The sequence below is a fragment of the Zingiber officinale genome, chromosome 9B, assembly GCF_018446385.1.
Source record: "Zingiber officinale cultivar Zhangliang chromosome 9B, Zo_v1.1, whole genome shotgun sequence".
Taxonomy (NCBI): Eukaryota; Viridiplantae; Streptophyta; class Magnoliopsida; order Zingiberales; family Zingiberaceae; genus Zingiber; species Zingiber officinale.
Window position 1 is genome coordinate 43811632 of NC_056003.1, and position 24077 is coordinate 43835708.

General features: G+C 33.1%; 1 protein-coding gene across 1 annotated transcript; it reads left to right on the forward strand.

Moving 5' to 3' along the window:
• Positions 1 to 7168: 7168 nt before the first annotated feature.
• On the forward strand, positions 7169 to 22821 carry LOC122025095 (trihelix transcription factor ASR3-like). Its single transcript, XM_042583854.1, has 2 exons — positions 7169 to 7822; positions 22149 to 22821. The coding sequence occupies exons 1-2, from the start codon at positions 7207 to 7209 to the stop codon at positions 22430 to 22432; spliced, it is 900 nt and encodes a 299-aa protein (XP_042439788.1). The 5' UTR covers positions 7169 to 7206; the 3' UTR covers positions 22433 to 22821.
• Positions 22822 to 24077: the final 1256 nt, after the last annotated feature.

A 24077-nucleotide genomic window follows, 5' to 3' on the forward strand; every position in this document is an offset into this window, starting at 1 on the left:
ATTAAATTATAATTCAATTGATGGAGAGATTAATATATTAACATGGGAATTAATAAATAGGTTGGTTCATGAGTTAATTCTTGGTACACCTTACATGTAGATTGGAGCTAGAGACACACTCTTTGATTTGAGGACATCAAAGGATATTCTACGTCGAGAGGTGGGTAGATCTTGCTTATCTTCTTGATAGCTTTGATTATAATGCATGATTGTTTACTGCCATGTTTGATGAGGTTATAGCTACTCACCTACATTTGTCCTATATTGCTCCCGAGTTGATACCTTATTGGTTGTCCTTATATGTTGACCTATTGTTGATAGTTATGTAATTATGTTTGTTATTCATGATTGGGTTTATATATATATATATGAACTCAATCATGATATATGCATGATATTACCAGACCTTAGTGTAGGGCGATCATACCGTAGTATAGGATATTGAGCATCTTGCTAAACATGTGTTTGTTGTTCATACTATAGTGTAGGATATTGAGTATCCTAATAGAACCTTGTTGTTATTTAGGCCTATAGCTTATGTTCGTGAATTTGTATTATAGTATGATTATATACTTAAGCTCGTGCCTACAGGGCACTGATATTATAGGTAGTATAGTTGTATACTGGTGCGAGGGCATATATATTAGTGAGATTATACTGACCTAGACTTGATGAAAATTACTCCCTAACAAAAAAGTAGTGTATTCCATTAGGTTTTCCCCTCTGAATCAGCCCCCATGATTACTTGATATTAATCCCGTTGTTTATTATATTTGCGATGATTCCATGGAATTAGTCAAGATATTAATGCTAGATGACTAGTAACTTAGGGACATGATTGTCTATTTTCTACCTATATATTAGTAGGATATAGGATACCAAATATCATAGTAGACCCTTACTTGTTATACAGGCTCATGCCTATACATTAGTAGAATTATACCATAGTGTAGGATTTTGAGAATCCTACGAAACCATCCGTGATAGAGCATTTTACCGCAGATAGTGACTAGTTATTTACCCTATCCGCCCACGGAACCATTCGTGGTAGAGCGTTCTCCTGCGGACAGTGACTAGTCCTTTACCCTGACTGCCCATGGGACCATCCGTGGTAGAGCGTTCTTCTGCAGTCAATGTTTGTTATATACTTGCTATATGTCGGTCATGTAATTATTCATGCAGGTTTGGATGTATTGTATATACTCCCGATTTGTTAGTTATACTTGGTTGAGCAAGTTAGTGAAGTGTTATATTATTGATTATAATTTTGGTTAGCTGGTGATTATTTTGGGACATCTACGTTGGTTAGTAAATATTTTACTGAGACTACATCCTTTGATATCTTGTTAGCATATTATTCATGCGTTATCTTCTTCTACCCATTGAGTGGTTGTACTCACTACCCTTTACTTTTTCCTTAACTTTTAGGTTAGCAGATAGAGGAGGTGTTGTGTCGTTTAGAGGTCCTAACTGCCAGTCTTGCTAGAGTTGGATTTATGTTGAGTTGTTTTGTTTGATTATTTTTTTTGCTTATAGTTATGGTTTCTTTCTATTATAGATTTTGAGTGTTCACTTGTACATGCATACATACACGCATTGACATTTGTATCTAGTCAATTTTATGTTGCATCTGTTGATACCCCAAGGTTATTTTGATGTGATCAAATAAGATAAGTTAGGTCATGTTGTGTTTAACTATGTGTCTAAGTGTGCAGGAACTTAAGAACACAGGAAGTCGAGAGAAAGACGCAGCTAGCGAGAAGGACGACACGGGAGAGAGTCGACGGGCTCGGTGCGTCTGAGGGACGAGGTGCTATGGAAGAGTACGCGGCCGACGAGAAGGAGGCGCGGGGTGTTTTTGAGGGACGAGAAGTCGGAGCGGAAGGTTTCTCGAGGAGAAGGCTGGAAGTTGGGTTCGGGTGAGCCCTATTTCGGATGACCGAAATCGCCCAAGCAAGAGGAGCCGGAGCGGAAGACCTGGACTGAAGCAAGCGGAGCCGGAGCAGAAGGGCTCCGGGCGCCCGAAACCCTTCCGGGCACTCGAAACGGAGTTTATCCGGATCACGTTCGACCACGATCCATTGCGAAGGGATAAAACCCTTCCAGGCACCTGGAACCCTTCCAGGTGCCCCGACCAAGGCTATAAATACAGCTTTGGTCCAAGAAGTTAAATACAACAAGCATTCTTGCAACAACACTTATACCCTTTCAGTTTTCCATTTAGCTTCCTATTTTTGTGCAATCGTTGATGTAAAGAGACTTCTCCGCTTGAAGGAGATATTAGTGTGCTCTACTTCCTTAGATTAACAACCTCTCCGATTGTAACCAAGTAAAAACTTCTGTGCCTCTGTCTTTTTTGTTTCCTTATTTTTTATGCAAATGTTTGTTTAAGTTATACGCCGAGAAAGGTATTTTTGTTTTGATTTTGTGCAGGGGCTATTCACCCCCCTCTATCCGACCGCCAAGGGTCCTAACAAGTGGTATCAGAGTCAAGTTCGCTTCAGGAGGACTAATCATCGAACGAAGCACATGAGATGGCCTGACCAAGCATCTACCCACTAAAGTTCGAGGGGGAGTTCACAAGATGGAAAAAGAGAATGGAGGTATTTTTCAAACAGACTTCGATTTATTATTAATAATGGAATTCGATTTTGAAGCGCCCGAAGGCAAACAAAAGTATCAATAGATGAAGAAGGAATAAGCAGACTTCTTGGCAAACGGCAAAGCAGAGTTTCATCTGCTGAGCGTCCTCCTGCCACAAGAAGTCAACCAGATCAGAGCTTACGAGTTCGCCAAGGAGCTTTGGGAAATTCCTAGAACTTCACGAAGGAACCTCAGAGGCGAAACTTGCGAGACCGGACTTACTTCGTAACCATATCAGCAACCTCCGATTAGAAGAAGACGAAACAATTGTACACATTCACTTGAGGATCAAGGAGCTCATCACCAGACTTTCGAATCTCGGAGAAAAGGTAAGCAACCAAGATTCACTAAGGTACACTCTTAATGCATTCCCTAGAAATATGAAATGGGCATCATTAGTAGATGCCTACTATATCTCTAAGGATTTAGAATCTATTACCTTAGAAGAGTTATTTTCAACATTTGAAGTCCATGAATCGAGATGTGCAGATACAAAGAAGGAGTCGAAACACGACATTTCCCTTAAGGCGAAGATGGATGAACAAAGTTCAGAGTCCTCTCTCGATGACAATGAAACGCTAATGATGGTAAGACGTTTTAAAAAATTACTTAAATCTAGAAAATCTAACCATCTGCAGGGTAGAAAGAGAAGAATGATCAGATGCTACCATTGTAATGAAAAAGGGAATGTTAAAGACAACTGCCTTAAGTTAAAGATCAACAAGAAGGACAAAGGCAAGAATAAGCACAAGATCCTAAATGTGACGTAGGATGAAACGTCGTCCGAATCAGAGGTCGAAGTCTTTTCCAGACTTGCGTTGATTGCAAGTCATCAAGAAGACGAACATGAAGAAAGCTCGTCCGAAATGAGCATCGAGAGCATCGATGAAGGGGGAGCGTCAACAGAAGGAAGCAGCAGTTCAGAGGGAGCTACGGATAACGAGATTGACAAGGTAAGTTAGGTACGATCTCTTCCACCTGATAAGTTGTTTAAATGAATTAAATTATTAACTAAAGATTGTTGAAAACTTGAAAAAGAAAATAAAGAGTTGAAATTAATTCTAACTAAATCTTGTCCATTAGAAGAATTTGACAAAGTAAAATTGGAAAATGATATTTTGCAAAAAGAAATAAAGAACTTGAAAAATCATGCATGCTCATATAATACAAGTAGTAGAAAATTTAATGGTCTAAATTTGTATTTTTATTACCACAAAGGACAAATTAAAAAAATTTCTCAGAAATATATACAAAAAAAATTTCTAGTTAACCCAGTTGGAAGGAACCTATGTTGGGTTCCAAAGACTTGTCTAAATTAAAATTTAGTTAGACTTAGGGCTTTCAGAGAGTACATTAAATATTTGATTTCATTATGATGCTTTGTTTATAAGTGGTTGATGATCCAATAACCAAGAAGGTATAATGTCTCGCCATAGCTTGGAAGTCAATTAACGAAATAAAATATTTAATTGACTAACTCATAAAACATTTAATTATAATTAAAAAATAATTTAAATAGTTACTCATTTTTTAAATCTTTTTAAACTTAGAAATTTTAACTTAAAAGTTTTTTTAAAGTATCAGCTTTACTTTTTCCAAAATTATTTCTACAAAATTAGTTTTTGCAAACTTAGAAAAATATTGATATTTTTTTATATCAATTTTTTTTTTACTTAGAAATTTTTTCTAAAATTATTTTAAGTGCTATCAAAATAATTTTCAAAAGTTTCGGAGTTTTTTAAAATGTTGAAAATTACTTTTTTTTTTTACTAAAAACTTTCCTCTTTTTTTTGAAAAATTTAACCCTTAGATTTTTTTTTTGTACCCCGTTTTTTATGTGATCAAAGGGGGAGAAAGGAAGATTAAGTCTAAGGGAAGGTAGTAATTTCAAATTTCACTTTATTTCAAATTTCATTTTTTTTACACTTTAATTGCAAAATTATTGCTTTTATTTTATGTTGGTTTATCCTAACTTAACTTGGGTTGCTCATATTAAAATAGGAAAGATTGTTGGTACCCCAACGTTATTTTGATGTGATCAAATAAGTTAAGTTAGGCCCTATTGTATTTAACCCTGTGTCTATATGTGCAGAAACTTAGGAACACAAGAATTCGAGCAAAAGACGCAGCTAGGGAGAAGGACGACACGGGAGAGAGCCGCCGGGCTCAGTGCGTCTGAGGGACGAGGTGCTGCGGAAGAGTACACGGGCAGATGAGAAGGAGGCACGCGGTGTTTCCAAGGGATGAGAAGCCGGAGTGGAAGGTTGCTCGAGGAGAAGGTCGGAAGTTGGGTTCGGGTGAGCCCTATTCCGGATGACCGAAATCACCCAAACGAGCGGAGCCGGAGCGGAAGACCTGGACCGAAGCAAGCGGAGCCGGAGCAAAAGGCCGGGAACGGAGTTCAAATGTGATCCGTTGCGAAGGGGATAAAATTTTATCCCCTTCCAGGCGCCCCGACCAAGGCTATAAATACAACCTTGGTCCAAGAAGCTAAATACAACAAGTATTCTTGCAACAACACTTGTATGCTTCCAGTTTTCCATTTAGCTTTCTGTTTTTGTGCGATCATTGCTGTAAAGAGGCTTCTCCGCCTGAAGGAGATATTAGTGTGCTCTACTTCCTTGAATTAAAAACCTCTCTGGTTGTTACCAAGTAAATATTTCTGTGCCTCTGTCTTTTTGGTTTCCTTATTTTTTTATGCAAGTGTTTGTTTAAGTTATAAGTTGAGAAATGTAATTTTGTTTTGATTTTGTACAGGGGTTATTCAGCCCCCCTCTAGCTGACCGCCAAGGGTCCTAATAGCATCGGTGTTGTATGGACTTGAAATGGTGTGATATCGATTATTTCGTATATTGTCACTAGGGGGTACCATCCGATTTGGTGGACAAGTATACCCTCGGGGAGTGACATAATGTGTATGATCTTGCTTGAGAACGCCGAAGAACCATCGATGAGTTGGTGAGGATACTAACTTTGCCCTAGTGATAATGAAGATTGACAGGTAGATTTATTGGAGTTTAAATAGAAGAAGATGAAAAAAAGAGGGTTAGAATGCCGACCAGGGTAATTCAGGGCAACCACTCCAATACTCAAGTAAGTTTTGACAGAGGAACAAGAAGTAAAACGAAAAGATGTTTAGGGTTTCGAATGCATGTGCGCATGTACCTGTGCTCATAGGAGTAGATCACCTTTTCTAGGACGATAGTTGACATTTTTTTTTTTCTCGAGATTCACGGTGTTATCTCTTTCTTGAAATAATTCAAGATTTATATGATCGTTATCTTTAATCTGAGATTTGTGTGATTGTTATTCTTTTCCCGAAAGAATCTAAGATTTGGGCGATTGTTATTATTTTCCTAAAATAATCCTAGATTCTGTGTCGAGGTATCAAGAAGATGAGTGCCCAAAGAGATGGAGTGCCATGGAGTTGAGGACGCGATGGAGTCGAGGGTGCGACAGAGTTGGGGGCACACGAAATCAAGGTTGCTAGGAAGACGAGGTCGATTCAATTTCTCTTGGATTGAACTGCCAAGAAGTCGGGGACAACACAAATTCGTGATTAGCAAAGAGTTGGGGGCGCCAACGAGTTGAGGGCGACAAAGAATCACGGTTGTCAGGAAGATGAAGTCGACTTAATTTTTCCTTAATCTGGATCGCCACCTCAGTAGAACCGTCTATCTCTCTATCCCTCTATTAGTGTATTTCTAATTAAAATTAAAAGAAAAGTATTTGACGTTAATAAGTCTAACTAATAATTATTTTAATTTAATATCAAAATATTTAAATAAATTATATATCAACATCTCTATAATTAATTATTACAAATCTATATAATTATATTTGAGAATGATCTCAAAACTCAATGCCTTAATTTTTATCTTATTGAAATTTATAAGATATATTACAAAATATATATATATATATATATATATATATATATATTAGATAAAAAAATAATCTTCTTACGTTGTTTAATAAAAATAAATGAGATAAGATAAAAAAATCTCAAATAAAGTATAATTTTTTTTAAATTTACTACATTTAAACTCGAATACGTTTGATTCTATGTAAATGATGCTAAATTTAAAAAGAATTATATCATTATTTTCATAGAATAGAATCTTTTATTATTTTTTTTATAGATATAATTCAAAATAAATTATAATTTCTCCTAAATATATTATTTAATTAGAATCGAGAAAAATAAAATATAATTTGATAGAAAATATATTAAATTTTAATTTAGATATGATGTATTTAGGAAACATTATACATCATTTTAAAATTTTTATATCTAAAAAAAATAAGAATAATTAGATAAATTAGTATACAGTGAGGGTCGAAGTAAAGAAAAGTTAAGTGGAAATAAAATTTTGTCAGCAGAAATTAGGAAAAAATTGAGTTTGTTATTAGGAGTTTTAGGACGACTAATTTAATTTAATTCAATTGTAATTTATGTAATACCACAAAACTAATCTTTTCATCCAATCCATTAGGTTAAAATCATATTGTATTGAATAGGACCCGTTAACTTACCGTCAACTGTGGTCACTGGACGCCGCAATGGACGAGGAATATGGCGGGGATTGCGGAGGAGGAAACGGCAGGAATCCCGGAGGAGGAGACGGCGGCGACACTGTCCGCTGCCTGCGGCGACACCGGTGGACGAAGAACGAGAGCATTGTGATGCTAGAAGGGAAGCGAGCGGTGGAAGGGCGGGGCAGGGAGCCCTTCGTCACCATGTCGACGAAGAGGAAATGGGATGCTGTGTCATCCTACTGCCGCCAAAAGGGGACGGATCGGAGTCCGAAACAGTGTCGTAAGCGCTGGGGCATACTGGTGACCGGTTACAACAAGATACGGGCGTGGGAGACGAAACACGCTGCGGACCCTAGCGAGTCCTTTTGGGAGATGACAAACGGACAAAGGAAGAGGCGGCTGCTGCCAGGCGTATATGACGACGTGCTGTATAGCATTCTTGAGGAGGACAAGGAGTTTGAGGTCAGGGTCGGCGATTTTGGAGAGAGCATAGAAGAAGGCGAATTGGAAGTTGACGAGGATGAGGCGGCGTTCTTAGCTGGCGGTCAAAATGCAACCGAGAGTGGATCTTTCTCCGATGTCAACCAGGCGAATCTGATGAAGAACAAGCCGTCGCCGATTACTGCCACGCTCATAACAAGTAATTTGCTACCCTTGCTCGTTTTTACAGGGCCTTTTTTCAAAAATTAACATTCATTTTCTGTGCTTGTCGAATTCGAAATGCTTGTTAGCTTCCTTATAATGTTCGCCAGCTTGATTGTTCTTGTTCTCATTCAGAAGGAATTTACACGTCCTGGTACGTCCTTATTCTCATTCAAAACCTTGTTCTACTACTTTGGCATCTTGTTGGTTAAAGTTGTTGGTGAGTTAGGTGAAGTGATAGAGGTAATCGTGGAGATGGAGGTAGAAAGAACTTGAAGAGGTAGAGGACTATTAACTTGAGAAATACCGAGACATTAAAGAACTTAGTTACAATAGAATTATACTTTTAAATGAGTAATTCTGACAAGTATGGTTGTTCACAGAATGACCTTTCGCTCATAATTATTGATACATTTATCCTAGGATTTCAAGCTCACATGGATCGCCCCAATGACTTTAAAATCATCATATGTCATCACCCACTTAATGAGCTTTTCTAAAACTGTGAGCATGGCACAATTGCTCAAATTTCAGTCTTGGAAATGCTTTGGGAAAGATATCATGCTGCACTTCTTCAATTGCAGTGTGTTTAGTGTTGCTTTGAAAGTGGATTTTTTTCACTGCATTTATGTACTTCTTACTAGGGTTCAATTGTCTTCTACAAGTCTTTTTATAAGATTCTCTTCATTCATTGGTTCTTTTCTTGTTGCAACCTTGCTTAGTTAATGACTGCACCAGACTGTTCATAGAAAAGGGTAACATAGAGTTTAGGGTAACATAGAAAATTATTAGTTTATCAAAAGTGTGAATTCTCCCTAACTTGATTTGACCAACATAGATCAAGATAACATAAACACATAACAATGGATATAGATGGACATAGAATTTGTTAATCTCCTAGCTTTCAGATCTTCCACTTGCTAGTTTCTATCTTAGTATTACATAACAGGGGGGACAAAAAAATCAAAGGAGTGCCTTATTTTTCCATAATATCAAAGGAGTGTCTCTTTATTCCAAAACATACAAAAAAAACTTCTACAAGTGTTTTGCTACAATTGCCCTCAAATTAACTATTGCAACCTTATCCATCTGCCAAAAAAATAAACCAGCCTCTCAATCGGTCTGACACAAACCTAGGCAAACCTATGTAGTAATTTTGGTTAAAACTCTAAACAAGTTATATTTTAAAAATATACATTTTAAAAAAAGAGAAGAATACTTGGTTACGTTCAAAAGTGAAAATAATAAATTGCAAATTAACTTATGATTAAGAAAAAGATAGAAAGATTTATAAAAATTACAAGGTCATTTTGGAGAAAAGCTAACTACCCAATATAAGTTAGTAGTGTTGTATATACGCCTTAAATATAATATCAATAGAATAAAAATAAGTGTGACTCTTACAATTAAGTGGTGGATCTTTAAAGGATGGGAAGCAAAACATATTTAAGAAGAGGGTAGGAGTATAAATATTATAAGAAATGTACAACGACTCAAATATAATATAAGATAAGAGGGTATCAAAATTGAAAATTTTAGACAAGAGTGTACTCTATGAGTTAAAGGGATGTGCTCCACAAGTAAGAAATCTTGTGATGGCATGAGAAAGTACAGGAGAAAATAAAGAAAAAACGAACAGCCTATAAGGTATTATATACTTATAAGAACGAAAAAATTTAAAAAATATAGAATATTCAAGAAAAAGGCTAAGAAAGAAGTGAATAAAGCTATAAATGAAACTTTTGAATGCTTATATCGAAAAATGGAAAAAAAGAGGAAAGAGATATTTACAAAATAGCTAAAGCGAGAGTGAGGAAGAGAGATCTTATCCAAATAAGATGTATTAAAGATAAATGTAATAAAGTACTAGTAAATGATGAGGAAATAAAAGAGCAGTAGAAGATATATTTAAATTTTTATTATAGAATTCAAACTTCAGAAGTAGAACAAATTTTAAATGAGATGCAAAATGGAAAGGTAGTTGGACTATGTTCTGATAGAATTATGGAAGTGTATAGCAAAATAAGGTATCAACTTTTTAATGAAGGTTTATGTGACCAATTTAACTTAGATAATTTAATAGGTCAAATAAGTATATAAATTTTAATTTTTATCGTAGAATTTAAATTTTAGATGTAGAACAAGTTTTAAATGAGATGCAAAATAGAAAAGCAGTCTGAAAAAGTAAAGTATTGAATGACTTACAGAGTTATTTAACGTCATATTGAAAACAAAAAAAATATCGGAGAATAAGTATTCTAGTTTCCTAATATTAAAACAAAGGAGACGTATAAAATTATACAAACTATAGGGGTATTAAACTAATAAGTTATACTATGAAACTTTGGAAAAGGTAATAGAAATAAAATTAAGGAAAAACGGTGATTGAAAATCAATTTAGATTCATGATTGGAAGGTTAACAATAAAAGCAATTATTTGAAAAATATCGAGAAAAAAAAAGATCTACATATAGTATTTGTTGACTTAAAACAAACTTATGTTAGAGTCTAAAGAGAAATTATATGCATAATTTTAGAAAAGAGATGTTAGCGTAATATATATTAAACTAATTAAAGATATGTATGACGATGTATCGACTTCAGGCAGATTTACTAAAACATTTCCCATAAAGATAGGGTTACATCAAGGATCAGCTCTAAGTCCTTATCTTTTTAAACTAGTCGCCTCCAAGACACGGTATTGTGTGCATATTGTTTGCAGATAATATTATTTTGTTAGATGAGACACGTGGAGTAAATGCTAAACTCAAATCTTAGCAAGAAATAATAGAAGTAAAAGGTTTTAGGCTTAATAAAGTAAAAACAAAATATATAGAATTTAAGTTTGACAACATTAGATGTAATGAGACAATTGTTAAGATAAGATATGACGAGTTGTGTGGAATTAAGAGCTTTAAGTATTTAGGATCATTTTTGCAAAATAATAGAGTGATTTAGAGAGATGTGTTACATAAAATACAAGTAGGACGGTTGAAATGGAGGAGAGTACCTATGTAATCGTAAAGTACCTCTACAACTTAAAAAAAAGTTCTACAAATTGACGGTTATACCTGCTATGGTAGATAGAACTGAATGTTGGCTATGACTCGTGCATATGAGCAGAAGATGAGAGTTGTAGAGATGAGGATGTTAAGGTGGATGTGTGGACATATAAGGATGAACATGATAAGAAATGAGAATATTAGAAAGAAAATCGGGTTGCATCTATAGAAAGCAAACTTTGAGAGACACATTTATGATGGTACAAACATGTACTTAGAGGACCAATAAATGCTTCTATTAGATGATGTGAAACTATGACAGATATGTACTTCAAATGAGGAAGAGAAAGATAAAAAAAAGATAAAATTTATTTAAATGTAGATAATGATATGTAGGAGATATAGTCCAATGACGTAAAAGAATCCATATAGCCGACTCCACCTAGTAGGATAAGATTTGGTTATTATATATATATATATATATTTAAAAAAAATAATAGGGAGCAAAGTGATATAAATTATGTTGTACTTTTTTTTAAAATATTACTTGAGTTATATATATATATATAACTTTGCCCGTGACGACCTAGTCATGGCTAGTCCCAAGCTCGGATAAAGGAGGAGGCTTACGTTAGGTTGCCAACCCACGTTAAAACTATGATAAATATTCAATAATTGATTTATTAAACTATTGTGCTAATGCTAGGTTGTTCCCCAGAAGGAACGTGTTGCAGGTCCAGCTGTAACGTCTCGGCAAGGATCGCTACATCTCCATGAGAACTTGGGTGTAGTGTTAAATAAGCAAGAGTTCTCATACCATAGGTTGGATAAAAACAAATATGATAGGAAAACTAATAATTTAAGATTTAGAACATGGAACATAGGAACCCTCACTAGTAAATCAATGAAAGTAGTAGATACGATGATTAGGAGAAGAATTAGTATTTTGTGTGTACAAGAGATAAAATGGGTAAGCGAGAAGGCAAAACTGATAGAGAATTCGGGTTTTAAGTTATGGTACATAGGAAAGAGTAAAACAAGAAATGAAATGAGTATTGTTGTAGATAGTTCGTTAAAGGATGAAGTTGTAAGAGTAGTTAGAAAAGAGGATAGAATTATAATCCTTAAGATAATAATGACAAAAGAAACTATAATTAGCATATATGCACTGCAAGTAGGATTAGATGAAACTACCAAATCAAGGTTTTGGGGCGACTTAGATGAAATATTACAAAATATTCTGCTAAATGAAATGATTTTAATAAGAGGTGATCTAAATGGGCATGTTGGAGTGAAAAATGAGGAATATGAGAGGGTACATGGGGGTTATGAGTTTGGAATAAGAAATGAGGAAGGGGAAACTATATTAGATTTTGCGATAGCATATTATCTTATATTAGCTAATACGTTTTTAAGAAAAGAAAAGAACACTTAGTCACGCTAAAAGTGGGAATAATAAATCACAAATTGATTTTCTTATGATTAGGAAGAAGGATAGAAAGATTTGTAAACATTGCAAGGTCATCCCTGGAGCTACCCAACATACGTTAGTAGTGTTAGATATACGCCTCAAGCATAATATCAATAGAAAGAAAATATATATGACTCCTAGAATTAAGTGGTGGAAGTTAAAGGATGGGAAACAAAATATATTCAAGGAGAAGGTAGGAGTACAAACATTAGGTGAAATATACAGTGATTCTAATACAACATGGGATAAGATGATATCAAAGTTGAAAATAGTAGCTAAGAGTGTACTCGGTGAGTCAAAAGGACATGCACCACTAAGTAAGGAATCTTGGTGGTGGAATGAGAAAGTACAAAAGAAAGTGAAGGAAAAATGAATAGCTTATAAGTAATTACATATTTGTAAGAACGAGGAAAGCCTAAAAAAATATACAATAGCCAAGAAAGAAGCTAAGAGAGTAGTGAATGAAGCAAAAAATGAAACTTTTAAATGATTATATCAAAAATTGGATACAAAAGGGGAAAGAGATATTTATAGAATAAATAAACTGAGAGAAAGTAAGACAAGAGATTTTATTCAAATAAAATATATTAAAGATGAATGTAATAAAGTACTAGTAAACGAGGGAGAAATAAAAGAGCGGTGGAAGAAGTATTTTTATCAACTTTTTAATGAAAGTTTAGGTGATCAATTTAATTTAGGCAATTTAAGTATATTGAATGAGCATAGAAATTTTAATTTTTATCGTAGAGTTCGAACTTTAGAAGTAGAACAAGCTTTAGATGGGATGCACAATGGAAAAGTTGTTAGACCAGATGATATTCCGATAGAGGTATGGAAGTGCTAAGGGAAACAAGGTATTGAATGACTTACAAAATTATTTAACATGATATTGAACACGAAAAAAATGTCTAATCAATGGAGGATAAGTACTCTAGTTTCTATATATAAGAACAAGGGAGATATACAAAATTGTGCAAACTATAGGGGTATTAAACTAATGAGTCATACCATGAAACATTGGAAAAAAGTAATAGAAAAAAGATTAAAGAGACCATGGTGATCGAAAATCAATTTGGGTTCATGCCTGGAAGGTCGATAATAGAAGCTATACATCTTCTTAGATAATTAATTGAAAAATATCGGAGCAAAAACAAGATCTACATATGGTATTTATTGACTTAGAAAAGTTTATGATAGAGTTCCAAGAAAAATTATATGGAGAATTCTAGAAAAGAGAGGTGTTAGCGTAACATATATTGAACTAATTAAGGATATGTACGAGAATGTAACGACTAGAGTAAAGACTTCAGGCGGAGTAATCGAAGCATTTCCAATAAAGATAGGAGGGTTATATCAAGGATCAACTCTAAGTCCTTATCTTTTTACACTAATTATGGACGAACTCACTGCCATATTCAAGACATAGTACCGTGGTGCATGTTGTTTGCATATGATATTATTTTGGTAGATGAAACACGTGAAAGAGTAAATGCTAAACTAGAATCTTGGCGGGAAATACTAGAAGGGAAAGGTTTAAAGCTTAATAGAATAAAGATAGAATATATGGAATTTAAGTTTAGGAATATTAGATATAATGAGACAATTGTTAAGATAGGAGACGACGAGTTGCTCGGAACCGAGAGGTTTAGATATTTAGGATTATTTTTGCAAAATAATGGAGGGATTGAGAGAGATGTTTTACATAGAATACAAGCAGGATCGTTAAAATGGAGGAGAGCGTCGAGTGTTTTATGTGATCGTAAAGTACTTCTAAAAATTAAAGGAAAATTCTACAAAATCGTAGTTAGACTTGCTATGTTATATGGAGTTGAATGTTGGGCTATGACTCGAATACATAAGTAAAAGATAAGAGTTGCAGAGATGATGATGTTAAGGTAGATGTGTGGACATACGAAAATGGACAGAATAAGAAATGAGAGTTAGAGAGAAAGTCGGAGTTGCATCTATTGAGGGAAAACTCCGAGAGACACGTTTAAGATGACACGGGCATGTATTTAGACGACCAATAAATGCTTTAGTTAGGCGATGTGAAATTATGACAAACACGCATATCAAATTAGGAAGAGGTAGACCAAAAAAGACTTAGGGGGCGTTTGGTTCTTTCCTACGAATAGGAATCGGAATGAGAATCATTGTATTGTGGAATGAGAATGAGTATGAGTATGGATATCACTCTTAAAAGCAATGTTTGGTTAGTTGCATATTTTCTATCGGAATAAATCAAAATTTCCTATTTTACCCTTAAAGGAAAATAAGAGAAAAAATTGGATGTGAGAGAAAATATGATGAAAGAGAATGATGAGAAAGAAAGTATGATGAGAGAGAAAGTGTGATGAAAAAAATGACGAGAGAGAAAGTATGATGAGAGAAAATGAGAAAAGAGAGTGTGATAGGAGAGAGAAAATATGATGTGAGAGAAAATATGATGGGAGAGGATGAAGAGAGAGAAAATGTAATGAGAAAAAAATGAGGAGAGAGAGTGTGATGAGAGAGATTGAGGAGAGAGAGTATGGTGAGAGAGAAAGTGTGATGAGAAAAAAAGAGAACAGTGAGTGTGATGGGAGAGATTGAGGAGAGAGAAAGTATGATGAGAGAGAAAATGTGTTGAGGAAAAAAAGAAGGGAGTGTGACAAGAGAGATTGAGGAAAGAGAAAGTGTGATGAGAGCGAAAGTGTGATGAGAAAAAAAAGAGAAAAGAGAGTGTGATGGGAGAGATTGAGGAGAGAGAAAGTATGATGAGAAAAAAAGAAGGAAAAGAGTGCGATGGAAGAGATTGAGGAGAGAGAAAGTATGATGAGAGAGAAAGTGTAATGAGAAAAAAACGAGGAAAGAGAGTGTGATAGGAGATATTAAGGAGAGAGAAAGTGTGTGATAAAATGATGAGAGAGAAAATATGATGAGAGAGAACAAGAAGAGAGAAGTGATATGAAAGAAAAAATAAATAAACATATTTTGATATTTGATATTAAGGGAGAAAATTTTAGTTTTAGGTCAAGGGTATTTTTGGAATAAGGAAATCTTTTGATTGATGAAAATAGGGTAATGACTCATTGAAGGGGAGGTACATGAGAATGAGTTATTATCCAATTTCAAGGATTCATTCCCTTATTTGTATTCCTATTCCTATAATCCAAATATTAACAATGACAATCAATGATTCTCATTCCCATTCCCCACTTCTATTCTCCTAAACCAAATACCCCCTTAGTTAGCAACGATAAAACAAGATAAATTTTATCTAAATATAGATGATGATATAGTTGGAGATAGAACTCAGTGGCGTAAAAGGATCCATATAGTCGACCCCACGTAGTAGGATAAGGCTTGGTTGTTGGTTGGTTGGTTATAAATATATATATATAATTTATAAAAAAGATAAATTTAATTTTTTTTAACAAATTATTTTTTTTTGAAAAAGATAATAGTGAGTAAAGTGATATGAACTCTATTAGCATTTTTTTTTTAAAAAAAAAGAATTAACTTGTTAAAAAATGTGATGATTTTGGTAAAAATGATTATTGTAGAAATTTTGACCAAAATTATTGCATATTATTTTCTACTTATTTTTAAAACTTGAATATATGAATGTATTTTAAAATAACTATGCTTTTATGGTTCATTTATGCTTTTAAACTAACTAAATGGATTATAAAAAATGACAATGCAACTGAGTAGTTTTGGATATTTTAAAAGTCACTAAATGCCTTAAAAAATGATCATGTAGCATCTTTGGTTAAAATCACTACAAGGTCATTTTCTATTTAAATTTGGAATCTAAATATATAGATACACTCTAAGAGACCATTGGACTCCAACCATACTTTCAAAGTGACCAAATGACTTGAAAATTATGATATAGTAAATTTGTCCAAAAATATTATATGAATCTAGCAGTTTTAGCCATAACTGTTACATTTTTGTAACAATCTTGACAAAAACTATCACATTCACATAGCAATTTTTCTAATAGTTTTGGTCAAAATTGCTAGATTCATGTAGCAACTTTACCTAAAATTGTTATATGTCTATTTTTGAATCATTTAATTGCTATAAAAGCATGATTGGACTCTAATGACTTCGCTGGGTCCATCTATATATTTAGATTTAAAATTTGTCCAAAAATGACCATGCAAAACTAATATGATTATTTTTAGTTGTTTAATAACTTTCAAAGCATATGTAATCTTTAATGGCCTTTCTAAAGTACATGTGCATATTCAGATTCAAAATTGGAGCAGAAATAACCATGTAATAGTTTTTGCCTACATGACCATACTATATATATTAAAATTCAACCAAAATATTCAGTAGTTTTACCAAAAATTGTTAAATAATCATTTTTGTGCAAGATTATCACTTTTTTTATTTACATTTTATTTCCTTTTGAAAAATAATTTGCTCGTAACCTTAAAGGTTTGTATTGTCTATTACTTTTGATTTCTTTTTTCATTTTGTGATATTTTTATTTATATTTTTTAAAAATTAATTTTTTTTTTTACTTTATAGCTCATGCAATATTCGTTTTTAATTTATAACAGAGTTTATATCAATTTGTTCTCTTTTACTTTTTTTAAAAATTGTTATTTTTTAAAAAATTTATAGCTTATGTAGTTATTTTCACTGAAACTGCTACTTGAGTCTGTGCATAGAGGCACACGTTAGGTTGGTTGGCCGAACTATCTATAGTTTTCTTGGGCGTGTGGATGAAAGTGCAATAATTGGTTTGAAGGCATTTATGGTAGAATAGTTAAGATTGGGCACCCTTTTGAGGTTAGGATACGCAACTGGTGTTAATTTTCATACTCCCTAGTAAATTGCTTGATCACTGCATAAGTCCAATTAATAACAAAATAGTTGTTGATTTTTCCAGTAAATTATAATCTATAGTGTCTTAGCATTCTTTATGGAGGATTTGTGTTGAGATGCAAGTATCTGGGTGATAAGCTGACAATTTAGATGATGTAAATGGTCATTGATAGGTAGAGTAGGTCTCTCTGGGATGCCTCTTTACAGCATTACATTGGCCTTATCAAAACTATCTGAAATTTTGTTTGTTGTCGTAGGGACTTGCATTGGTCACATTCAAACATCTTGAAATTTCACACAAACAATTCAGCATTTTATAGAGACGACAATTCTTTAATCCTTGAATCATTTCTATCCCAAAAAAAAAAATGCTCTAGTTTAAGATCAGCATCTTGAAATTCAAACATTTTGCATATTCTCTGAAACAGTTTAATATTCTTAGACAGACAGAATATTATTTAATCCTTGGATCACTTTGATTCCATATAAAAATCAAGATGAATCTTGAAGATTTTCATCAGTTTTTTCATTCAATCCATAGTTGTTTTCTATAAAGAATTTCTTTGCATATTCTCAGAAACAGTTTAATGTTCTTAGAGAGACAAAATATTCTTTAATCCTCGGATCACTTTGATTCCATAAAAACCCACAGTTGTCTTCTATGAAGATAAGACCCATGTATAGAGAGATGCTTAGGATATTATTTAGGTTTCTTGTTTATATGTCTACTTCACAGTTTTGCTTACCATATGTTTTTTTGTTCAGAAGTTTCACTAATCTTATTTGATCTCAGACATTCTCATTTAACTTCAGAGTCTCAACCACCAAAAATACAATGGAAATTTGATTTTAAAATTTGTGGCTTGAAACGACAGATTTGTACTTATGTTTTGTATGTAAGCATAGACATGATTTGTACTTATGGTGTGTGAGCTCCTCCTATTGTTTTTATCTCGCACTGACAAAAATTACTATTTTCTTCAACCTCGAGTTTGACCTCCAACTTAGCTTTCTAATAATCATATATTTTTCTCCATTAAATACTAGATCTATGTGGGGTTGTATCATGCTGATGTACTGTCCTGAACAAGTTGGAAGGTTCTTGCATGCACTGTAATTGTCGTTTGGAATGAAATTTTTCTGAATTTTGCCTAGTGAAGGTTCAACATGCTTTCGCTTCATTGTAATTTAACCTCAATTCTACCTGGACTATTCTTAGATACTATGCAATTTTTATGGATTTAGAGTTCTTCAAGCATTGAAAACTGTACTAACTTGGAAAATTCAGACTGTGCAAACTGTGCTCTATCTTTTCGTTCACTTGAATGCAGTTTCAATTGCTACATACATATTTATCAGCATTTTTAACGCATGCATAACTTATTAGACAATCAGATCATTTTCATATATATGGATATTCCCCTTAACATTTTCTTCACCTTGATCATATACACAAGAATGGCATTGTAGATGGTAATTGTCTAGGAGTATACTTGTATAGTTTAATTCTTCTACGGTGGCTTATATTGCCTCCTTTACATTATTCTAGAGTGCCTCTTGTATTGTGAAGGGTGTTTTTTTGCTCAAATTCTTCGATCTTAGACTATTTGCCTAGTTTCCCTACTCGGAAGCATTATTGATAATCATACTGAAAATACTTGTATGATCAAATTCTGCAATTATATGCTTACTTTGTCTTAAAAGTAACTGTTGTTTGTGTATAAGGAAGTTAGTCTTAGCTTGTAATTATTAATAATGTTGTCAATGATAAGGTCAAAAGTAGTTATGATAAAGTAAGTGTCGAGGAAAGTTGATGATACATTTAATAATTTCTGATAGAAAATATTTTCCATACTTTTATGGTTAAAAGTGCCGATTGGTATATGTCAATGCATCCAAAACATTTCATTATGGTCATTGCCCCATATTGATATTGTGTCGGCCTAAATAATGTTATTATATTGCTAATGCCAATAAATTTTAGGTTGTATAGATTGAAATAAGACATTGTCTAGTTGATACCATCCAAAATAGATAGGGAGGGAGGCCATGAAATGAAATTTATAAAAAAGGGAGGGAGGTCAAGAAGAGGAACACCAACCAAACCAAGCAACAACAAAGAAGAGTAAGACTAGTTAGAAATTTTTTGATGAATGTACTTATGGTTGTTCTAGTTTCAATTGCACACACCCACACACATGAATATGGATATACGAAGAAACCATTTCTAATACCACATGTTTTGAGATGAACATACATTATTTCACATGTATACAATCAGCAAAAATTGGAAATAACAGGAACGAAGAAGTAAAAAATACAAAGTAAGCATAAAACTCTAAGCAGGGAGGAGAATAGGGTACAAATTGTGTTCACTATATGATCTAGTATGAAGAGTCCAACCCTCAAGTCAACATGGTTAGACAACTATTCGTCTCACAACTATTGGTATGTAGAGTCCAACCCTCTCTATAAAAAACACATGGTTACAAAATATAGACCTGAATTAATTGTTGCCAAACCAAACTGCTGCGATTACACCAACCTCATCTATGCACTCAAACACCAAACTTAATCCACTGAACATATACAAGAAAAGTTTTTAATTTCGCTTCTTAGGTAAGATGCAACTGCTTAAATTAACTGTTGAAGACTTAATTCATTATATACAAAGATCAGCTATCCCTTTGTGACAATACCTAAGCATTATGGAGGCTGGCAGCTGAAAAAAAATAGGGGTAAAAATCTTACCTTAATCGTTTTGTTTCCTAACATTTAGTTGCTCAATAAATGACCTACCAATTGTTTGAAGATTTTATTTAATAAACATAAATAATGAATTAATAAAGGTTTAAATGAACATAATAAAACTTAAACAATCTAGGACATATAAGTTACTATAGACAAATGAATATAATAAGGGGTGGTTAAATGCATGAATAAAGAGATTTACTACTTTTATAGGTCTACAATTGATGCAACACCAACTTAAACCCTTATTTTAATAGATGCAATCATGTTAAGGATTTGCAATTTTTTTAATATATTTTGCATTATTAGTTCATGATTATTTTGTTTAGTTTGCCTTTTGGCTTCTTTGCATAATATGAATTAGTTACGATATGATGAGAACCTAAATCGTGGTTACTATTAAGTCGAATAATCTCTAGAGATTAAATCAATAGCAGGAGGTTTTTTTTAGATTGCATCATCAAAGGACTCATATAAAGCATCATTGAATGACTCTTCTACAGTATCATTAGTTATTTTAAAACATTTCAGAGAACTTTCTTAGGCTTGTATTAGGAGGTTTCTTTAAGGACAACTCTTTCATTTTTAACTACAAGTTCATTAATTGTAAGTGAACTAGACTCTATAAGTAATAAAAGAAGATTGTTTTGTGTTTACATATTAAGTAATAGTAGTCCTTGGTAAGACATATTTTTCATCAATTGTATTTTTATCTCATGCCAATGTATATGATAGATTCTTGTTTGTCTTGATCTCTAATGTCTGGATATGCTGTCAATATTTTCTAGTGGATCTACCATGGGTGAATTTGATAAATTGTACTTGTTTAATGGAGGTCATGTTATGTTGGTCAAAATAATTTCCAGTGTACTTTAACCAATCAATAAATACATTAAATTATATTCTTCTATAATAAATAGGGACATCTTTCCTAATATACAAGGATTACAATTCCTGAAATTTAAAAGTGACTGAAGTATACTAATTTCTAGAATTATTAAAATTGTTCGTTTTAGTATTTATGAATCTTATAGTTTAGTTAATCTCTCACTTATGCAGTCGCATACATTTATTGGGAGTTATGGTGCTTCCTCTCATCATGTTGATCTAAGTACTGACAACTAATGATAGCCATAAAATAAATACGATAAATATAATGTAGGAAAATATAATGGAAGATAAACAAATTAAAATACAAGCAAAAGAGCATATTAATGATGATATTTTTCCCTTTTTACTTAAATGATAACTAGCAAACTAGAAAAGAAACTATTGATATGTTTCTATTTTTATTATTTTTTTTATGGATAATAACTAAACTAAATAAGAAATAATATGATAATATTTTTTTGAATAATATTTAATGATGCATAGAAACTGCGAAAAAAATTAATTAAATATAATTAATTTAAATTTAACTAAATAAATAAAACATAATTTTTAGCAAGAACATATGTACTGAGACGATATAAACTTTTGTTGATGCTGAAGTTGCCATATTGTTCTAACTTGACTAGTAACTGAAGATGTTTGACTCTATAATTTATAATTCTTTGGGCTTCTGCAAAATCCATAATGTGTCTTCTCCATCTCCTTTTTTTTTTTTTTTTGTTTTGACAGTTGCTTTTCTTTTCACTCTCTCTCTCTCTCTCTCTTGCCTTCATTTCCTTGAAACAGTTGGTGGCAGAGTGTGCGCTCTTCTCATAGACAATGGGTGGCTCTATTAGGTCGAAGGACTGTGGAACATTAGGTGGCAATGCTCGTTGCAGAAGACTTGAGAGAGTCTAAAGTAGCCAGAGATGAGTCAAGGGAAGAGAGATCTCTAGAGGTGGATGTTGGTTTTGTAGGTGGAGGTAGCCTTGTAGAAAACTTGAGACGGTCTGTAGCAGCCAGAGATGAGTCAAGGGATGAGAGATGTCTAGAGGTGGATGTTGGTTTCATCGATGGTAGCAGCCAAGCGTCGTGTCCTGTGAAGTCAATCTATCTTCCAACCATTACATGCCTATCAAACACCAAAACAAGTTCGAGATGGTTGTGTTTATTTCTCTAATCGTATCAAGGCTCCTCATTTTGTGAACGGAAGCCCCTCATCCCACTTTGCTGTTCTCTTCTTTCAATCCCAAATTGTCAAAACTCAACTTCACATCCATTTAACCTTTTGTCTTTACAACCCTAATTATTAGGTTTATGTATTCACTGGATAAATAGTAATCTATGACCCAAAAGATCAATCAGTTACAAACTAAAGATATGGTTGAATTTTGTATGTGCAGAGATTACAAATGATAAGCTGCCAGCTAATGATTCTGAAGATAAATCACTGCCACCGGGAAGAAAACACTGGCAAACTTCAGAAGATGAAGTAACAAACAACAATCCTTGTAGCCAACAAACCGAAGTCTTAGGTAGGAACAACTCCATGACGGCACAACTTGATGCACAAAACCTCCTGAACATTCAACTGAACGGAGATCAATGGAGGGAACATGCGAACAGGCTACTCACTGTTCTTGACAAAGTGACTGATGTTCTTGGGAAATTTGCAGATAAACCTTGAATAACTGATGTAAGGATGTAGGGAGGATCTAAACGCAGGGAAAGCCAAAGAATCACATTATCCCTGGGTTTACTGCATAGTTAAGTTGCATCATTCTCCACTTTTAGATTTATCAGTATCTGGCTGAGTTCCATCTTTCCACCTATAGAGATTTTTCAAGTCTAGTTGAAAGATTTATCATTGTCTTTGTCAGTCAATGATCCCTAAGTTTACTGCTGAATTACATGTTTCCACCTTCAGAGTTACATTTTCATGTCTAGTTGAAAGATTTATCAGTCTTTGTAAGTATTTTTGTTTTGACATAGTTTACCCTCTCATCAACTTTGTTAGTCATTTTACCAACATTCCAAAGAAAAGTAGCACAAGAATATAATATTTTATTTTAGAAATGTGATCATCATCTTGATTTTCTTATTACAAGTTTGTTATCCTAATTTTCCTAAGCACATGAAATAATAAGTGTCCTATGAGTGTGGTACTATAATAAAACACTCAGTAGAATAAATAAAAAAAAAAGATGAATATTTCAAATATCATTTTTTTAATAGTTAGATATTAAGTTTATATTGATTAATTCTGAAGATCGTCTCAGTTCCATAGAAATGTTTCATCGGCCATCAGGATAAATTATGAAGTATTTATCGTGGATGATTTATTAATTTAACATTCTTAGGTCAATTATCTATTAAGAAAAATTTATCTGTTAATTTATCAAAATTAAAATTTAATCTTTAAATATTTGATAAATTTGTGGTTGTACCATTATCACATAATGTGTCTTATAAAAAATAATAACATAAAAACGTAAATAATTGATCATACTTTTACTTATTATCATCGGTATTCTTTCAAAACTTTTTCTTTTCTGTTGAATATTTTACTTTATCCATTATTATCTATTTTACTGTTTTCAAGCGTATTGAGTGGAAAACATATTGTCAAATTATTGTTCTCTTACATGACCAAACAAACTAGAGATAAAACTAAGGGATGCCCCTCTTCATATTATATTTGCATGAATCTCAATTTTATATATAAAAAAGATACTTAGTTAAACTAAATAAAAATATTATTCAATTAAATCGAATGAAAGCAAATTAAGATAAATGAAACCAAAACTTGAATTAAATGAAACTTTATAGGTAAACTAATTGAATATGCATGACTAAATTAAATAAAGGTATCTGTAATTTGATATATAAGTTGGTAAAAAGATGTCTGCGGTTGTTCCTAGCGATTCTGTCAACTTATCTCAGGGTTAATTTGAGGAGATCTAAAATTGACAACATCTCGTACGTTAACCACTAACTCTCCTTAGAGGGCTCTAATTTGATATACAAATTACATAAGTAACACTTGCTCGAACTAAATGATTTTGCCTATTGCATTGTGCAAATGTAGCCGTTAGAGTTTTGTTGGTTGGAAATTGATTTTCGTAATCAATCGATTGAATAAAGACATGAACAATTATTTTTTAAATAGATTGTCATAAATTAATTTACCCAGTGAATGAAACTAATATGCAAACTGTGTCACCTTTGTGTCGTTACATAATTGCAATACACAAATAGACGACTCAAAATTACAACATGCAAACCGTGACGTCTCAAAATGTTACGACATTTAACATAGGCTTTGAAGCAAT

Excerpts from the sequence above, each read along its gene's own strand:
- LOC122025095 (XM_042583854.1), top strand. The coding sequence starts at position 7,207 with ATGGACGAGGAATATGGCGGGGATTGCGGAGGAGGAAACGGCAGGAAT. Across the intron at positions 7,823-22,148 it reads TACTGCCACGCTCATAACAA|AGATTACAAATGATAAGCTG; the intron begins GTAATTTGCTAC and ends TTGTATGTGCAG.